Source organism: Kogia breviceps, chromosome 19 (assembly GCF_026419965.1).
Source record: "Kogia breviceps isolate mKogBre1 chromosome 19, mKogBre1 haplotype 1, whole genome shotgun sequence".
NCBI lineage: Eukaryota > Metazoa > Chordata > Mammalia > Artiodactyla > Physeteridae > Kogia > Kogia breviceps.
In genome coordinates, this window is record NC_081328.1 from 8,576,585 (window position 1) to 8,595,117 (window position 18,533).

General features: G+C 59.9%; 2 protein-coding genes across 3 annotated transcripts; one reads left to right on the forward strand and one right to left on the reverse strand.

The window, feature by feature from the left end:
- Positions 1–400: 400 nt before the first annotated feature.
- Positions 401–15,851, reverse strand: NLGN2 (neuroligin 2). Of its 2 annotated transcripts, XM_059047283.2 has the most exons (8): positions 15,127–15,850; positions 11,986–12,687; positions 8,465–8,515; positions 6,185–6,334; positions 5,826–6,011; positions 5,511–5,703; positions 4,559–5,155; positions 401–3,408 (listed from the first exon to the last, which is right to left on the reverse strand). In XM_059047283.2, exons 2-8 carry the CDS (start codon positions 12,440–12,442, stop codon positions 2,535–2,537), a joined length of 2,508 nt encoding a protein of 835 aa, XP_058903266.1. In that variant the 5' UTR covers positions 12,443–12,687; positions 15,127–15,850; the 3' UTR covers positions 401–2,534. The 2 variants fall into 2 exon arrangements, with proteins under 2 accessions (XP_058903266.1, XP_066877802.1); XM_067021701.1 differs by lacking the exon at positions 8,465–8,515 and having other exon boundaries at positions 15,127–15,851.
- A 789-nt stretch (positions 15,852–16,640) lies between these two features.
- TMEM256 (transmembrane protein 256) lies at positions 16,641–17,749 on the forward strand. The gene is made up of 4 exons (XM_059047301.2): positions 16,641–16,759; positions 17,061–17,092; positions 17,350–17,430; positions 17,528–17,749. Exons 1-4 carry the CDS (start codon positions 16,675–16,677, stop codon positions 17,669–17,671), a joined length of 342 nt encoding a protein of 113 aa, XP_058903284.1. The 5' UTR covers positions 16,641–16,674; the 3' UTR covers positions 17,672–17,749.
- Positions 17,750–18,533: the final 784 nt, after the last annotated feature.

The following is an 18,533-nucleotide window of genomic DNA, read 5'->3' on the forward strand; positions in this document are numbered from 1 at the left end:
AAGAGGGAGAGCCCCGGGCCTGTGTTTGACCCTCCAGCCTGGGCCAGGGCTTAGCAGAGGCGAAACCCTTCTTCGCCTTGTATGTCTCTCCTGTAGCCAGCCACCTGCAGCAGCCCACAGGCCCTCTGCCTGTCTGGTGTCTGTCCCCATCAGCCCCTGCCTGGTCCTCTACGCCAGGCTCTGACCTCTGCACGGACACCGGTCCCGATCTTAACTCCCCAAACGGCCCCATTACCAGTGACCACCTCACCCCAGCACCCACTCCCCCCTTCTCTCTGACCTCAGAGCTGTTCACTGGAAAGGGCTGTGGGCTCGGACCCCCTCCTCCTCCCTCACTTCGCCAAGGTGTGTTTCTCGAGAGCCCCACCCCCTACCTCCCAACGTAACAGCAGGCAAAACCAACAGTTAAACTTTTATATTTACAATATTCTCTTCATCTTTTGCCAGGTTTAAAAATGTGTACAGAGCCGCAAAGGGTTGGGGTGGGGACATGGGATTGTCAAGGAATTGTTCTGGGGACAGGGGCTGGGCATTGGAGTCCGTGGCTGAATCATGGGGTCCCCCAGCCCCCCTCCCATGCCCCAGTTTGGGGGGCATCTGTCTACAGGGTTCAGGGCCCAGGTCCCTAGCATTTAGAAGGCAGGGCTGTTTGGAAAGGAGCTAGACCAGGCAGGGGAAGGGGTGGGTGGGAAAAGAACTAAGTTTCCATGGGTGGAGGCGGGGGCAGAAGGGGCGTCAGGAGGCAAAGTTCCGGGGAGCCAAGAGCAGGGATTCTGGATTTGGGTGTCAGTGGAAGACAGCACTCCACCCCCTGTTCAAATTTGGCACCAATGAACCCACAAAATGCCAGCAGACGAGGAAGGACTGGCTCCTTCTCGGCTGATGTCCCTTGAAACCCTTCCCGACATTGTTCCTTTCCCCAGAGGCCCAAACCACTTCTCTCCGGGCAGTCACCTTACACGCATCCTTTGGAAGCAAATTCTCCCTGCTGGTGTCTGCCCAAGCGCCGTCCCCCACTGCCCTGTCTGTCTGTTCCTCAGCACAGCTGACCCCGTTCTCTCCCCCAGCCGGTCCGGGGAAGCTGCTCCCCTGCTCTCCTCCCCTCCCCCCTCCACTGCTCCTTTCCTTCAGCCCCGGCGGCCCAGGGGAGAGGGGGCAGGTCAAAGGAGGGGGTGGGCAGCTGAGGGGAGAAGCTGGCTTGAGACCGGGAAGGGATGGCGTCAGAGGGGGACGGCGATGGGGGCAGGGAAAACGGGGGCAGAGAGGGAGAGGTGAGACGTGGCGAGAGCGACGCAGGAGGGACCCCTCTAGCTGCCACCTCCCCCTCTCCTGTATCCTACCTGCCCTGGCCCAGGACTGAGGAATCCTTGGCACGTTTTTTTTGGGGGGGGGGTCTTCGCCCCTCAAACCCACCTCACCAGTTTGGCACGGATGAGCGAGATGGTCTGAGGACTGAGGGAAGAAGGGCTGCTGCCCTCAGACCTCGGTGAGGCCTTTGGTCAAACATGCACGGCCTCTGTGGGTGGCAGGTGCCACGCAAGCCCCCCCCCCCCCCCCGAACTCTAGGGGAAGGAAGGGCAGAGCTTAGGGTCTGTTCATCTCCTCAGGGTTTGTCCCTCCCCCTCAGCTTCTGTCAATTTGAAGTCCTTTCACACCTGCTGTGTGAGAAGTTAAGTGCTGGGCCTGAGGCCCTAAGATGCGGGGGGGAAGTGCTGGAGAGAAAGGGGCCGTCTGCATGGGAAAACATACATCCACATGCAAGAACATGTTTCCACTCAGAAATGCATCCTGGACCCAGGGGAAGACAAGCTCCCAGGCAGCACAGGGGTGCAGGATCTCCTCCCTTCCCCGCGGCAGGGAATGGTGTGTCTGTCCTCCGTGGAAGGCGAGGCCTGCCCGGGGAGACCGTGCTTCACCTCACGTGTGCCACGGGGGATACACATGCTTCGCTGGGGCGGGAGGGCTGGGGGCAGGGCGGGGGGGGGGGGGCTGTGATTTCCTCGCTCCTTCCCAGGCACCACCCTGCGTCGTCCGGTGGCCAAGGGTCGCTGTTTGTGAACACACCACTTCCAGGGTCTCCAGGGTGGGGGGAGGAGGGAGGAGGTGGGAGAAGGCATGAGGGAAGAGGATTCTGGGGCACAAATGCCCGCAGAAATTCTTTGAGGGAGCCAACATGTGTCCAGGGCGGCAAAAAAAAAACCTCACCCTGCACATGGGAAAACACACCCCCTCGTGAGAAAGCACACCTCCACGTGGGAAAATACTTCCACGTCTCCACAACACCGAAGACGGGTGTCCAGACGACGGAGGGGGAAAAAACACCCCCCCCAGTTGTTCAAAGGCCCAGGTCCGGAGAAGAGAACGGGCCCCTCCGCGCGGGAGAAGCGCACACATCCCGGCGAGGAAACCCATGTCCACCTAAAGCTCCTCGACGTGTGACAGCTCCACACGACAAGAGCCTGTTGCCAAGTCCTCCTCCCTGCCTTCTGAGCGGGCCGGGAGGGCCGGGGAGGGGGGCCTCCCCGAGCCGCCCCCTATACCCGAGTGGTGGAGTGGGGGTGGGGGAGCGTGTTGTTGTGGCTGGTAGCGGTGGGGGGCGGTGGGGGGAAGGGCCCAAAGGGATGGAGGGAGGGGGGCGGCGGGGGAGGGGGTGGCCCCAGGCCGCTGGGCAGCAGGGTCAGGGCCCCGGGGGCCAAGAGAGGCACATCGTCCGGCGCGCGGCGCAGGGCCAGGGTGTAGTCGGGCGGGCAGGCGGGGCGCAGGGCCTCCGCAGGGTCCGCCCCGACGCCACCGCCCCGCTTCAGCTGCAGCGACACCAGCTCCTCCTCGGGTGGCAGCTCACGGCCGGCCGCAGGGAGCAGGGGGCCCCCGCCGGGCACGCCGGAGCCCGAGCCGCCGGGGGGGCTGAGCCGCCTGCACCGCAGCTCCTGCCGCCGGTCCCGCTTGTAGTAGAGGGCAGCGAAGGCGAGGATGTTGAGGAAGAGGAGGGAGGCGCCCACGGCCACGGTGACGCTGAGCTCCGTGGAGTAGTCTCGGGAGTCCCCGGGGAAGCGGTCATAGGCCCGGGGGCCCGGCTCGGGCTCGGGCTCGGGCGGCAGGGTGGCCGGAGGCGGCGGGCGGCGAGTGCCCGGGGCGCCAGGGGGCGGGCGCGGCGGCCAGCGCGTGGCGTAGGGAGGGAGGCGCGTGGTGGTGGTGAAGAGCTCCGTGTGCAGGTTGTGCAGGTGCGGCACGAGCTCCAGCCAGAAGGCCACCTTGTTGGCGCGGTAGTTGTCGCGCACGCGCGGCTTCAGGCCGATGTGCAGGTACTGCTTCTCCTTGCTGTTGAACTTGCTCCACACCACCTCCTCGAAGCGGTTGGGCTTGGTGTGGATGAACTTGGTGTCCTGTGGCACCGGCTGGTTGGGGTCGCTGTGGACACAGGGGGGCAGGGAAAGGAGGAGTAAGGGTGAGGCTCCCATGAAAGGCGGGGGTGGGGGCGTGCTATGGGAGGAATGGGGAGAGAGACGGACGGACAGAGATGCAGAGAGCTGGGGAGACGGGAAGAGAGACAGAGACGGATACGAAGAGACAGAGAAGCTGCCAGAGACGGACGGACAGACAGACAAATAGGGATGAAGCCAGACTGCCAGAGACAGTCTGAGATGAGGACAGAGGGGCAGAAAGGGCAGAGACAGACCACCAGTGACAGAGGCAGAGTCTGAGACTGAATGAGATAGAAACATATGGAAAGGGCTTCCCTGGTGGCGCAGTGGTTGAGAGTCTGCCTGCCGATGCAGGGGACACGGGTTCGAGCCCTGATCTGGGAAGATCCCACATGCCGCGGAGCAACTGGGCCCGTGAGCCACAACTACTGAGCCTGCGCGTCTGAGTCTGTGCTCCGCAACAAGAGATGCCGCGATGGTGAGAAACCCGTGCACCGCGATGAAGAGTGGCCCCCGCTCGCCGCAACTAGAGAAAGCCCTCGCACAGAAACGAAGACCCAACACAGCCAAAATAAATTAATTAATAAACTCCTACCCCCAACATCTAAAAAAAAAAAAAAAGAAAGAAAGAAAGAAAGAAATATATGGAAACAGAGACACAAAAGGACATGAGAGACAGCCAGGGGGAAACCAGCGAGTACAGAGTAACCAGATCAAAGCAAGCAGGGATATCAATGGATTGCAAGAGAGAGAGCCAGAGACAGCGATAGACAGACAGACCCAAACCCTCACACACACTCAGATACACAGATGAGAGCACTCGGACAGAGGGCCGAGCTCTGGGAGGAGAAGGAGAGAGCTGGGTGGGCAAGGGAGGGAAGGAGAGACAGACACGGGGAGCCAAAGGCACCAAGTGAGCCCGCCCCCCAGAAAAGACAGGGACCTCTCTGTCCAACTCTTCTGAGTCTCCAACACACACAGAGGAGCTGTCTGGCAGGTGTCTGAGTCGAGAAGGCAAGAGTGCCTTGATGGAGGAATGATGGCCGTGTGAAGGAGAGGGAGAGAAGGGGCTGAGGATGGAGGGGGGGTGTGCCCTGAGCTGCAGGGATGCCCGACCCGGCCCCTCTGGCCCTCACCCAGTCTTGGCGAAGTTGGTCCAGTAGGTCATGACCACGGCGCTGAGCATGACGTCATTCTTGGAGAAGTTGCAGGGGAAGAGGTCAGTGGCGCCCACCATGGGCACACCAAAGACGTAGGGGAGCTCGTCCCCATGCGCTGCGTCTGCCCACTCAGGCCGGCCCTCAGCCTGGCAGTGGTGGTAGAAGGTGTAGAAGTAGACAGGGGACTGGTAGTCGGCGTGCAACTTGGCGGTGGCCACAGCCGGCGCCACCCATTGGTGGTCGGTAAAGAGCGCCAGCAGGGTCTTGCGCCGCATCTCGCCATTGTCCCTGTCCGCCCAGTCCGTGTACATAAACTTGATGGTCTCCCGCAGCACATCCTTGCCCTCCGGGTAGCCATACAGGTTGTCCACAAAGTTGGAGACGGTGAAGTCGAAGGCGCTGGCAGACACGCCGTCCTCGCTCTCTGCCGAGTCCTCCACGAACTTCAGGCCCTCTCCCTGGTTGACACCGATGAGCATGTCATAGTTGAGGAATTCTCCCTGCTGCATGAGGATCTCAGGGTCATCGGGGACTACGTCACCGTCCACCACGGGCCCAAAGGCGATATGGTAGCTGGGGAGAAGGGGTCAAGGTCGCATCACCTGTTCACCGGCCTCCTCTCAGCTCACAGCCTCTGCTCGGAAGACCCCTCTCCCCTAGTTAAAACCTTCTAAGCCCTTCAGGGTACTTGGCCTCTCAGGAAGTCCTCCCTCACTTCATGGAGCCTCGTGCACACGGGCTCTGTTTAGGCACCTCCGCTTAGGGAAGGAAGGCTTCTGGGAGAAGGCAGGGCCCCGGGAGGGCCTTGAGGCCCACCTCTCCTGGCTAAATGGAAGGCCCGTGGCCTGCAGGCACCTCTCACCCTCAACCTCCTTGGAACCAGCAAGGAGAATGGAGGCCTGGACCCGGCCCTCTCCCACCCCCATACCGGGCGGGCTGCACGTCCTGGTCCACCAGCTCCCGAGAAGGCTTCCGGCGCAGACACTCCACGGCCTCGGCGCTGTCCTCCCGGTCACAGCCCACCTTGGCCGCCAGCAGCCGCGTGTACTTGAGCGGCTGGTAGTTGACAGACCAGCTAGAAATGGCAGTGCCACTCTGGGCGATGGCCTTCTGGAACAGCCCTGGTGGGACAGGCAGGCTTTAGGCTGGGCTGTATCAGCCTGAGGGAGGAGAAGGGGGTGCTGGTGGGGTCGGGGGCGTGGGAAAGGGGACAGGAGGGACAGGCGGAGGAGGCGGCTGGTACCTTCCGAATGGTGGGAGAGGATCAGGAGGTTGACACAGGAGGCCCCCGCCCCAGATCCGAAGATGGTGATGCGCTCGGGGTCGCCCCCAAAGTAGGCAATGTTCTCACTGAGCCAGCGCAGGGCCTGGATCTGGTCCAGGAGCCCATAGTTGCCTTTTGCCGCCTGGTCCCCAGTGCTGAGAAAACCTGGGGGTAGAGGAAGAAAGGGGGCTTCCTGGGGCTGTCACAGCACCCTTGCCCTCTTTCTGGGCAGCTCAGTCCAGCCCAGAAGCCATTCTGCTTCTGCTGGGTTTAGAGGAACCCTGCCGGCAGGCCCTCCCCCCAGACTCCAGCCCCTAGAGTTGGCTGCCCACCCTCACCGAGCACCCCAAGCCGGTAGTTGAGCGTGGCTACGATGACGTTGCCGTAGGCGGCCAGGACAGAGCCATCGAACATGTTCCCGGTGCCCTCCATGTAGGAGCCGCCATGCAGAAACAGCATCACCGGCTTCTTCCCGGAGTCCCGGATATCTGCGTAGGGAGGGGGCGGGTAGGTGGGCCGGGGGGTGGGGTGAGGGACAAGGACACAGTCAGACCAAGAGCAGCACCGCCCAGCTCCCAGGTCTGCTGAGTTCCAGCCCGGAGCTCAGGGGACATGTCACTCCCATCCTTGGGGGGCAAGACCGGATTCCCCTCCCTCCCTCCCCAGCTAGCCCTGGCAGAAGATCCCTCCCCACCTCTCGCCGGTGTGCCCCACAGCATTTCTCCACATGCCTGGCAGACCTTCCAAGAAGCCTAGCAGACGCAGGGCTGGGCGCTGGCCCTCCTTAGGGCATCTGCTGGACCCAGGGGAACCCCTCCCCACACACACACAGCAAATCTCCTTCCTGCTCCGCGGAAGAGCGAGCTCCCAAGGCTGCCACTAGAGCTAGAGATCCTGGGAGGGTCTTGGCGTTTCCTTCCACTCAGGCCGTGGGCCTCAGCTCCACGTGGTAGCCTGGTCTGTGGGTGAGGGGGTGCCAGGCCCTAGGGTCCCTGGGGGCTTGGTCTCCTCCCCGCCCTAATTCCTTTCTAGGTCACCTCCCCAGTTACCATGGCAACCCCCAGCCTAATTACTGTGGCAGGAGGCGGCAGGGTGGGAAAGAGCCTGCTTAATGAAGCCAGGGTGCAGCTCTAGTCTCGGACCCCCCAAACTGGCCTAAGTCCTGAGTTCTGGACCCCTCTCCTGCCATGTCCCCCAAGGATCCCATGATCGCTCCCATATGTAGAAGGCCCCTTGAGGCACTACAGACCGGACTGAGGGGTAACTAATTCTGGAAGAAGGTGGGAGTCTGAGAGGGCTTGCCAGGGTCCCCGCCCTGCAGCTCCTCCAAGATGCAGCCACGGTGCCTGTGCTGGCATCACCCCTGGCCTCCAGGCCCTCCTCTTTCTTGACACCTGCAATCTCTGACCAGGCTGAGCACTCGGCAGATAAGATCCAGGCCTGGGCCTCCACAGCTGGTCCCCAGTGCCTCTGCCCGCCTCCCTCATGCCGCTAGAAACTTCCCTCCTGGCAAAAGGTCAACCAACAGGTCGCTGAGACACTCCCCTCCACCCCCACCCCCCCACAGACAGCTTCCTGCCTCCTGTCTCTTAGGACCTTCTACGACACCTCCTTCCACCTGACTTCGGCCAGGAGCTCCTAGGTGGGCAGTGCCCTCTCTGTGTCCTCCCCCAATCCTATTCTTCCCTTTGTTCCCGAGCCTCCAGTGGCCTTCCAACAGTTCAGGCTGGTCTCCTTCCCTCCGAGGTCCTGTCCTAAATGTCCTCACTCCTCCCCACCCAGCACCTCCACTCCCAGCGAGGGGGGAGGGGGAGTCAGAAAGGGAAGGAGCAGGAAGGGGGGCTGGGGCGACAAGAATTCAAAACCAACAACAAAAAACAGGATCAAGAAAGAAGAAAGAAAGAAAAAACAACAACCAAAAAACAAGAAGCTCTCGGGGCAGATTCAACAAGAAAAGAAAAAAAAAAACCCAAAAAAACAAGAAACCAAAAAGATCCGTTTTTGGAAAAAAAGAAAAAAAGAAAAAAGTTCTTTGTACTATTTCAAAATTTTGTGGTGAAACTTCAAGATATTGGGCCCTGTTTTCAAAAATGTCCAAATTCTTTCATTGGCTTCAAATGTGCGTTTTCTGCATCGGACAGGCTTTTTTTTGGAAACTGTAGCAGGTTTCTGCTGTTTCAATTGTGTCATCAATTTGCCGACTTAAATTTGTTTTTTTTCAAGTGTTATTTTGCTCCAAATTAAAATTGTTTTTTCAAATGTTATATTTCACAAGTTTCAAAACAGTCCAAACGTCTGTCAGATTAAACATTTTATCCAATTCTTTGGTGTTTTTTGTTTTTTTCCTGACATTCCAATTTCTTTTTGCACTTTATTTTCGCCATGTTTAAGCTTTTCTTGCCTGTTTTCTAGTGGGTCCAACATTGTTCAAATTTCCTTTGAAGTTTTCATTATTCTTTTTTCCAATTATTACAAATTTTTCTTTTCTTTTCTTTTTCGTTTTTAGTTGGGAAAACGACTGAGGGGCCTTGAGGGCTGTGAGGGCATTTAGTTAGGGGCAGGGCCGAGAACGTCCTCTTATCAGCAACCACATGCAGCAGCGTGATTTTTAAATCTACCTGTGTCTGGCGGATTGAGCGTCGCCTCGTCACGTTTTTTTGTGAGCGGACCTAAGACCGGGAACACAAAACAGAGAAAAAAGGACAATTTTGTGGGGAAAGATGGGGGTCGAGGGGAGGTGGTGGATGGGGAGGGGAGGAGAGAAAGCAGAAAAGGGGAGGGTGAGGGGCAGAAAAAATAAGCCAAAAAAGCAAAATTTGTTTGCAAGAAAAAGAAACCAAGAAAAGAGAAAAACGTTTCTACCACCCAAATTGTGTTCCCCTCCCCGGAAAAAGTCATGCCCCAAAGAAAAGGCTGGTTTTGGGGGGGTGGGGTGCCTGAGTGGGCTGAGGCCTGTCTTAAGACATATTGATTTGGCTGGAAAGGATTTGGCTTGTCCAAGTGTTTGCTAATTGCTGGAAATGAAACGGTGTTAGAGGTGGGGTGGGTGGGAGGGGAGGGGAAGCCAACCAGGGAGTCTGGGAGCCCAAGGCCAGCTGTGCCCCGCCCGGGGAGGGGCGCCACCACTCAACGCAGGCCCTCTTCAGGACCACCAAGCACCTGCCCGCTCCCCCAGGCTGTAGAGAGGAGGGGTTCCAGCAGAAAGGACTCTGCTTCCCTCTGGACCGATCTGGAGGGCAGAGGGTAGGATGGGGGCTGGAGCAGCCCGTCCCCATAGCTCACAGCCCCTGGAAGCCCTCAGCTCTCCACTGGCCGGCGGTGGGGAGGTCAGCGAGGGATGCCTGCCCACCTCCCAGCCTCTCACCAGCCAGCATTTCTCTTCCATCCACACTCACAAGCCTGGCTTCTCACCCCATCTCCCCAGTGCGGGGTGAAGCAGGGAAAGGGGTCATCAGGTCTTGCCCTCCACTCCACCTCTTCCCTCTGACCCCCCTCCCCAACCTCATCCCTTACCCAGGCCTGCTCTCCTCCCCCACAGATGGTAAACTCCCCACCAGGGGCGCCAGCCCGCCACCAACCCCTGCTCGAGTGCCAAAAGCCCCCCTCCCCATTTGGGGGTTCAGTCCACAAATAGGGAATAGGAAACACAGTGCCCTGAGCCAGCCCAAGACATAAGGTGCCAGGAGGTGCGGGGAGGCACAAAGTGTGCCCCCTGTCAAGGAAAGGCCCCAGACTGGGCTCAGAGTTTGGCTCTAGGCTTCTCGCAGATTGGGGGATTAGTCAAGGGAGAGCTGGAACCCAGAGGCCTGAGGGGTGCCCCCAGGCTGATCAATTTCTCCTCAGTGGCCTGGGGACCAGCATGCGGAGGGAAGGGTCAGTAAGGCTGAGGCCAGCCTCTGCAAGGCTTCTCCCAACTGGTGGTGATGGCCCCAAGGGGACCCATTGGGATCAGGGCCTGTTCTTCTCTGACAGGATAGGGATGGGGATGGGAATGAAGTCAGCAGGGCATGTGTGCGCGTGAGAATATTAAGTGTGCGGCTGTGTGAGTGTGTGTGTGAGTGTGTGTGTGAGTGTGTGCCTGAGTCAACCTCTTCCTCCCAGAGCTGGTGTGAAGGATTCAGTGAGATCACCTGAACGGGTCAGGCCCCAAGCAGGTCTGCAATAAGCGATGGTTAAAAATACAGTGGGTGTGGGCATGGGTGGGATGGGGGCAGGGTGGGCAATCTGTGTGGAGGTGTTGGGGTGGACAGTCCATTAGTGGGAAGTGCTGGGTGAATGTTTCACATGAGGGGTGATGAGACAATAGCCCACTGAGCGGGGCGTTGCAAGCGGGACAGCTTTCTACCTGAAGATGTGGGTGGAGAGTCCACGAGGGGAGAGAGCATTGAGATGGGTGGCCTATTGGAGGCACGGGGGCTGAATGATTCACTGATGGGAGGGCGCTGGGGTAGGTGGTCCATGAGAGGGCAAGGGAAGGTAGAGTGGGCGGCGCTGAGGCAGAGGGCGTTGGGATGTTGGGGAGGACGGTACGGGGGTAAGTGGTCTATCAGCGTGCTTGGAATCTGAACAGGATTGGAGTAGAAACTTCTGTGCATTGTGTGTATGGGTGGCTAGGAGGCGTGGCTTATACGGGGAGGGGCAGTGATGGTGCTGAGGTGCACGAGGTGTTCTGTGATTGGCATGTCCTCTGGGTGCAGGGAGCGAGGCGTTGGAGTACTTGATCTGTGCCACCTGTGCTGTCACAGCCCGAGGTATGATACTGATGACCTGTAGGCAGGAGTTGGGGGAAGCGATGTCCGAGAGGTGTTGAGAACGTAGGCGACTGTGGTGTGAGTAGCCTGTTGGAGCACATGGTCCAGCTGCAGGGTTACTGGGGTAAAGGTCTGCGTACAGGTGTTACTAGGGCACATGAGCTATACCCAGAGATACTGGGGAGCACAGGTCTATATGGGCGACAGGGTACACAATTCCAGAGAAGTGCTGGCGTCCGTGCTGTGTGAAGGTGCTGGGAATTTTGACATGTGGGATTCTAGAGCACAAGGTCAGTGTGCCGGTCGGTTGGGTACCTGACCTGAGTGTTGAGTATGTGAAATTCCTGGTCTTGTAGTGGGACTCGAGTTCATGATGTGTGGGTGTTGGGTGCGTAGGGTGTACAGTGGGGTTCCTGGGTACCAAGCCTATATGTACGGTTGTTGGAAGATGGCCTGTGGCGGGTGTTATCAGAGTGGATGGTCTCTGTGTGTGTCGGGCGTTTTGGAGTGGTGACACGGGGAGTAGGAAGGATAACGTGGGGGCTCTTTGTGAGGATGGTCTGTTGGGGTGGCTGCAGGCCTGCTGATTACCCTCTGCCATGGGCTGCTGGAAGGTACTGACACTGGTTGGTGTCGATGTGCTGAAGGCTGGCGTCCCGCGGGGCACTGCTGCTGGTGACTACGAGCAGCGCTGTAGTGAACTAGAGAGTTCACTGTCAAGAAGAGCAGCTCAGAGCCCAGGCGAAGGTGCCCTGTTGAGGAGGGTGGGCTGTGCTGTGAGTGGAGGGGCCCTTGGCAAGGAGCTTCCCTGATCCTTCGGGAGTGTATAGGGATCAGGGGACAGAGCATCCTGGGGAAGAGGCACTCAGCTCAGGTGAGGGGCCCTGCATGTGACAGAAGGAGGTCTGCCCGTGCTGGCCTGGGGAGAAGGAGGAGTCTTTGCTGTCCTTGAGGTGGAGGTGCAGCTCAAGTGGGTAGTGGCTGGGGACAAGCCCAGGCCTGGGCGCAGGAGACGGGCCAGAGCTGGAGTGGCTGTCTAGGCAGCTGATGATGGATGCCTCCACCACCTGATCGCCCTCGGTGTCCCCTCTGTGTGTGCCTCTGTGGGCAGGGGGTGGGTAGGCCCAGCCTAGTGCCTGCTGCCCTCGCCATCAGCTCTCTGGGCACACAAAGAGCTTCTGGGCTGACTGTGGGATTCGTTCCTGGGACTGCCTGGCAGGGACCCGTACCACCCTGGGGGGCCACGCAGAGCCCGCAGGGACGCACTGCCCCTCACGGCCCGGGCGAAGGCCCAGCTCCCGGCCCGGGGCATGCCGGCGCCTGAGGGTGTGCATGGCCGTCAGTGGGCTGTGTCCACCGGGGGCCCGGCCCGGTGCCCGCGCCCTTACCGTCCTCGGTGGGCACGTAGAGGTTGAGGTACAGGCAGTCCTCGCTCTGGTTCTGCACGTAGGTGGCGGCCGCCTCCAGGTTGTCGGTGAACCACACGGGTAGCATGATGGCGGGCAGCGCCCCGTGCAGGTTCTGCGGGCAGGCGGGCGGCAGGGTGGTGGCGTTGCGCACGCCGGGCCACGAGGCGGGGGCCTCGGGCGGCTGGAAGCGGCGGGCGCCCAGGGGGGGCGTGGCGTAGGGCACGCCCAGGAACTGCACGACCGGGCCCAGGATCTCGTTGTTGAGCTCGCGGCGCACGCCGCGCACTCGCCCGTAGGCCGTGTTCACCACTGGGAAGCGTTCCTCCCCGAGGCTGCCGAGACCCAGGCCTGGGCCGCCCGGGGCGCCGCCGCCGGGACCCCCTCCCCCCCGCTGAGCCCCCGCCAGCCCCACCAGACACAGCGCCAGGAGCCACATGCTGATCGGGGGACCCCCCCTCCCTCCCCGGGACCCCCCCCCTCGGAGAGAGAGAGAAGGGGGGGGAGAGGGAGGGAGGCCCCCCTCGCCCCAGGAGGGAGGAGGGGGCGGGGGAAAGGGAGGGAGGAGGGGGGTGGGGAGGGACCTGGGTTAGATGGGACAGGGAAGGGGTCTGTTCCTCTCCATGGAGGGGGCGAGGGGTGGGGAAGGGGAAGGAAGTGGGAGAAGGTGAAGGCAGGCCCGACCTGCAGGGAGGAGGGACAGACAGACGGACGGACAGAAAAATACAAAGAAGAGGTGCAAGAAGGGAAGGGAAATTGGACGGGGCAGACAGACAGGAATGGGGAAACAGAAGAGACAGGTGGTTAGTGACTCCGAATTCAGACCAAGTTGTCCCCCTTCTTCCATTCTCTAGCCCCTTGGCACCCCCCCACCCCACCCCAGCCACCCCCTCCCCTCAGCAGGGACCCAGATAGAAAAGTCTGAGGTTGGGGTGAGGTCCAGATGTGTTAAATGTCTAGGACCGCCAGAGGGGAAGGAGGGTCAGCTCCCCAGACCAAGTACTTCCCCTTCCAGCTGTTTATCCCTCCCAGGCACGTCCTCCTCAGGGACTCAGGAGTCCCAGCTCCCACCTCCCTGGGAGGGATGAGATAGACAAGGAAGAGAAAATAAAAATACCAAGTCATTAATTAGCAGGAAGTGGTGGGCTTGTTTATACGTGTTAATCACTCCTGAGCTGTAATTTCATGGCACTGAACTCCCACCCCAGACCAGACTTGGGTCTTTCTGGGGACTGCACAAGCCCAGCACCTTACCCTCCCTTCAACATCTCATCCTAGAAGGATTTGTGTAGTGGGGGAGACCCCTGCACTCCAGGCCCTCTCCATTTCTCCCCTCAGAAGTTAAGGTGCCTTGAGGCAGGGACTAGACAGGGAGGGGATGCTGGAGGGGCAAATCCGGGGACAGGTGCGTGATTCTGCAGCCGGTTGCTGGGCGACAGGATGCTGCCCCGCAATGCTACCTCGGCAACGGGCTGCAGCTTTAACCCTGGAGTGGGGGTGGGGGGTGGGGTCTGGAGGAAGAGAGGAAGGGGCTGGGTTGGTTATGGGGTCCATTCAGGGCATGAGGAGGAGAGCAGAGACATGAGTCAGAACGCTAGAGTTGCCCCCAGCCTTCGCATAGAGAGAGAAGTATATATGTTGAGGGGAGCTGGAGACTAGGGTCCTAGAGAACCCTAAAAGAGCTGCCTCTTGCCCCTTGTTGGCCAGTCAGAACCTAGCCCTAGTGACCAGGCCTCTGGCTGGGGAGAAGGGGTGCTGAGGTGGCTTTAGGGGGAATCAGATGCACCCACCAATGGCTCCCCTCCCACAGTCTTGAACAGCCTTGAACCCCAGACACCTCTTCTTCCATGCATGGCATTTTGACCCATGCCCTGGGGACAAACCTTGGCCTCTCCTCATCCCATCCCAGCTATTCACCTCCCCTTCCCCTTGCCAGCCCCCACAGTTGCTGCCTTGATGCCTGGGTGCCCAGGGCAGCAGGAGCAGGACAAGGGAACAGATAGGACTGAAGGGGCAGACACCAGGTCATCTCAGCAAGCGCCCCCGTCCCCCCCCCCCCACCAGCCGCCAGAGCTGTTTGCTGACGCGGGGTTTTCAGAGCCAGGCACCAGCCCGCGGTTGGCTCTCTGCAGGTGTCAATTTATTCCAGAGATGAGGACACAGGAATCCTTACCCCACACACCCAGTCATGCCCTCCCTTTCTTCAGGTCCTCTTAAGCTCCTGTTCCCCCACCACCTGGAGGGGGCTTGGGGCTGGCTCCTCCAGATTCTCCTCTGCCTATGCAAGGCTGGACTCTGCTTCCATGGCCTTGCCGCCCCTCCCCCACCCGCCCCCTCCGCCTCCCGCGAACAAGGTCTGCCTCTGTCACCCCCCTCCCTTAAGGTACTTTGGGCCCCTGGCCTCCTCCCTGCCAGCTTCTCTCCCTTTTTCCCTCCCACTGGAGCCCTCCCCCCCATCTCTCTCCTCTCCATAGCGCTCCCTCAGAGCATCTTTCCACGGCCTCTTCCAGCTTGCTCCAGCTCTTGCCTTCAGTCTCTCGCCCCTCAGTCTTTTTTCATCTCTCTCTCTTCTACACCTCCCTCTTTGGTGTTTCTCATTTTTCTGTCTCCTTCAAATCCCTTCCCCAAATTTCTCTCTCAAGCCCCTTCTATTTCTCTCTCTCTTTCCCTATTTCTGTCTCCCCCATTTTCTCTTCCCTGCTCTCCTCATCTCTGTCTGCCACATCTTGCCCCCCCCCCCACCATCCCTCTGCCTTATTCGCTCCATTCCTGCCCAGGCCTGACTCCCCCGGTCGGGGAGAGTTGAGGGACGGGGGCTCAGGCCATAGGCCCCCCCCTTCTTCCTGCAGTGGGGAAAATGGCTTGGCCGGGAAGGGGAGAAGGAGGGGGAGGGGGAGATGGGAACACACGGGGTCTGTGGGCCCATTCAAAGGATCATTCATGGGCTGGAGAGAGGCAGAGACAAAGAGACCGAGACGCAGAGACACGGCGAGAGCATCCCTAGGCGGAGACACGCAGACAGAGCAGGCTGGGGGAAACCAGGCGCAGGGAGAGAGATGGGGAGAGGGAGACCCCAATGGACCGCCACGCAGCCCCCTCCACCCGGCCCGGCTTAGCTCCTACCTGGCTCAGCCCTGGGGCCGTGGTGCCTCCATCCAGGGCTCTGAGTAGGGGGCGGACGGGCTTCGGGAGGGGGGCGGCGGCCTCTGAGCCCCCGCGGCCCCGCAGGCCCAGCCCCCGCCCGCAGCGCCTCACCCGGCGGAGGAGGGAGATCGCCCCAGCCCCCGGGGGCGGGGCCGGGATCCAGTCGATCCCAGGGGAAAGGAGAGGTAGGGGATGGGGTCAGGAGGAGCCCAAGAACAGGGAACCCCGCAGTGGGGACGGCGGAGGGAGGAGGAGGCAACGGGACGGGTCTGGATTGGGGATCCACTGGCTTCGTGGGCTGGCTTCGAGGGACCAGAAGGCGGTACAGGCGGAGGATCCTGAGGGATCGGGTACGGGAGGAGGAGTCCACGGCAATCCCCAGGGGGCCAAAACCCGGGAGCGCAGGATCCGCGGTGCAGGGGCAGGGATCCAGTCGGAATCCTCAGGGAGGGGGAGGGATCTAGTCGATCCCGAGGGCGGGCGGGAGGGGGAGGTCCGGGGAGTCAGAGGAGGGCGGGAGCCGAGTCTGGAGCCACGGGGCGGGGGTCGGCACAGATCCTAAGAGGGAAAGCGGAGGCAAGGGGTAGGCTTCGGGGAACGCTCAGCAGCCGGGAGGCCTGGACTCCTGGCCCCGCGCGCCAGGGCCCGCCCGCCCCGCGTCCATCCCAGCCAGAGAGTGATGATCCGCCGGCTGAGCAGCCGCAGCAGCCCCGCGCGTCACCGCGCGGCCGCCTCCCCCGCCCCCTGCCGAGAGAGCGGCGCACACCCCTCGCTCGCACCCGCCTGCCCGCCCGCCCTCCAGAGTGTGGGGGGGATTGGAGAAGGTGGAAGGGGACGGGAGTGGACAGACCGACGGATGGACGAAGCAGGCCAGCAGGGCAGGGTGGAGACACCCCCCACACACACACACCGTTATCTCCCACCCTCCGGGTTCTCGCAGTTAGTGCGGGGGGGTGGGGGGAGGAGGGGGGGGGGTGAACTCTAAGGGGCGGGGCATGGTATGAAGGCGGAGCCTTCGTTTCTGGAGGAGGGGCCATTTGGGTAGTGGGCGGGGTTTAACCGTGGTGGGTGGGGCTTAGCTATCCGTGGGACCGCCTCTCTTTGGGAGTGGGTCTGGTTTAAAGCTGAAAAGGAGGAGCTTGTGAGAAAAGGGGCGGAACTTTGCAAGCGGACCGGGATCTTTGGAAATTGGCCGGAGGTGGGGGGGGAGCGAGGTGTTAAAAGAGGCTACCAACTTGGAAAGTGGGCCAATCCGTGACGCAAATCCTCTAGTCCCGCCCCCCAAACCCCGCCTCCACTGCTCCGCTCCTCCGCTCCTAATTGGTTCTGGTTTCTCCGCCCGCCAGAAGTCTTCGCCACTCAACAGAGGTTTTACAAAGGCCCAAGTACCCGGGTGAGGACATGGACGCTGAAATGAACACGGCCCGGATTGGGCACCTGTGGACCTTATTTGCATGGGAGATCGGGATTGGTTGGCCTCTTGGGTGGCTCGGGCGGTGTTCATCCGGCGCGTGACAGTCCACTGCCATGGCTGGCCCGGGGGCTGCTTTCCGCCGCCTGGGCGCCTTGTCCGGAGCTGGGGCCTTAGGCTTGGCCTCCTACGGGGCGCACGGTCAGGGGGCTGGGGATGGAGCTGGGATTGTGTTGGGGGCGATCTTTAGGGTCTGGTGCAGAGGCGGAGTCTATGGGAAATGTCTGCCCTCCCTTCGACCAGATGGCCCGCGGAGCCCTAAACCTTTTAAAGTCCCTCAGCCCGGCCCAGTTGGCTCCCAGAACTGCCTAATGCGTGTTTCCACCAATTAGAAGCCTACTGGGGGCGCCCTTTCTCGCCTGCGTCCACCTGGGTCCCCCTGGGAGTTGGGGCGGTCGAGGTTGGCGCTAGGACTGGTAACCTTTGCTTCTCCTTTCCACAGGAGCCCAGTTTCCGGATGCCTACGGGAAGGAGGTGAAGTAACTGCCCAGGGGCTCCTTGGCTTTGGGGCCTATGAGGGCACAAAGTCTGGGGTCCCTGAGGGAAGTAGGGGAGGGACGGGGCGCGGGTCTTTGTAGCGGCAAGAGATGCAACTCTTGAGGCCTGGGTGCCTGAGGGAGGGGCAAGCTGGGACTTGAGAGTTGGGGTTGGAGGACGAACTCTTGTCCCTTGTGTCCCCCCCGGGATCCTGCGTTGCTTAGGAAGTCCCCCCATTTCTCCTTTTCTTACAGCTCTTTGACAAGACCAACAAACACCACTTCTTACACAGCCTGGCCCTGTTAGGGGTGCCCCTGTGCAGAAAGCCCCTCTGGGTAATTCCCCCCACCCCTAACCCTGACCAAGCCCCACCCACTCCCTCTAGCCTGCCCTGTTCTTACTGGCCTGCATTCCGCCTTGTATCTCCTTCAGGCCGGGTTACTGCTAGCTTCTGGAACTACCTTATTCTGCACCACGTTTTACTACCAGGCTCTGAGTGGAGACCCCAGCGTCCAGACTTTGGCCCCTGTGGGAGGGAGCCTGCTACTCTTGGGCTGGCTTGCCTTGGCTCTTTGAGCTTCCTTGTGTTTAATTTCTGGGTACTTTTTAGAAGTGGAGCAGGGAGGGGATTAAAAGAGAAAGGCAAATAACGAACTTTGGAGTCTTTGTTCATCTTAACCTCTTAAAGGAGGAAGGGTAGGGATTGTCAACCTTTGAACTCCTTCCCTTTCCTAAGACCGAATCAGCAAGACTGGGGCCTGGGTGGAGAGTCAGGGTTCACTTCAAGTTAACTTGTTATGAGGTTCTTAAACTGGTGGACATTAGAGTCATAAAGAATGCTTGAAATAATGCAGATTCTTACCAAAGCCCTCTTCAGGGCCTGGCAATCTGTACTCTAATAAGCTCATCTTGTGGTTCTGATGCTCACTAGCATTAATACTAGATTTCTGTAGGGTAGTGGGTTTTCTTTTTAATTTTTTATTGGAGTATGGTTGCTTTACAATGTTGTGTTAGCCTCCACTGCACAACAAAATGACTCAGCTATACACATACAGATATCCCCTCCCTTTCGGACTTCCCTCCCATTTAGGTTACCACGGTGCATTAGGTAGGGTTCCCTGTGCTCTACAGTATGTTCCCACCAGTTGTCTATTTTATACATAGTATCAATAATGTATATGTGTCCATCCCAGTCTCCCAATTCCTCCCACCCGACCCCTTTCCCCCTTGGTATCCGGGTAGAGGGTTTTTTGAGCAGCCACTTACTCTAGAAGTCAGGGTTAAGGCAAGGCGGGACGAGGTGTCATTAGTTACAAAATACTTTGGGGGTCAAAGCAGGGACAGAACATCATGTATTGGGGGTCAGAAAATGCTTCACAGTGCTTGAGATGATTCTTTAAAGAGCTCTGTTGTGTGGCTGAAACAGTGAACAAAGAGA

What these genes read in the sequence shown, in the direction of transcription:
- NLGN2 (XM_059047283.2), bottom strand. Translation starts at nt 12,442, where the DNA reads ATGTGGCTCCTGGCGCTGTGTCTGGTGGGGCTGGCGGGGGCTCAGCGG. An exon ending in CTACGTGCCCACCGAGGACG is followed by an intron (nt 8,516 to 11,985) that starts GTAAGGGCGCGG and finishes TCCCGGTCTTAG; the next exon opens with GTCCGCTCACAAAAAAACGT. An exon ending in ACCAACTTCGCCAAGACTGG is followed by an intron (nt 3,409 to 4,558) that starts GTGAGGGCCAGA and finishes CTGTGTCCACAG; the next exon opens with CGACCCCAACCAGCCGGTGC.
- TMEM256 (XM_059047301.2), top strand. Translation starts at nt 16,675, where the DNA reads ATGGCTGGCCCGGGGGCTGCTTTCCGCCGCCTGGGCGCCTTGTCCGGA. An exon ending in CGGATGCCTACGGGAAGGAG is followed by an intron (nt 17,093 to 17,349) that starts GTGAAGTAACTG and finishes CTTTTCTTACAG; the next exon opens with CTCTTTGACAAGACCAACAA. An exon ending in TGTGCAGAAAGCCCCTCTGG is followed by an intron (nt 17,431 to 17,527) that starts GTAATTCCCCCC and finishes TATCTCCTTCAG; the next exon opens with GCCGGGTTACTGCTAGCTTC.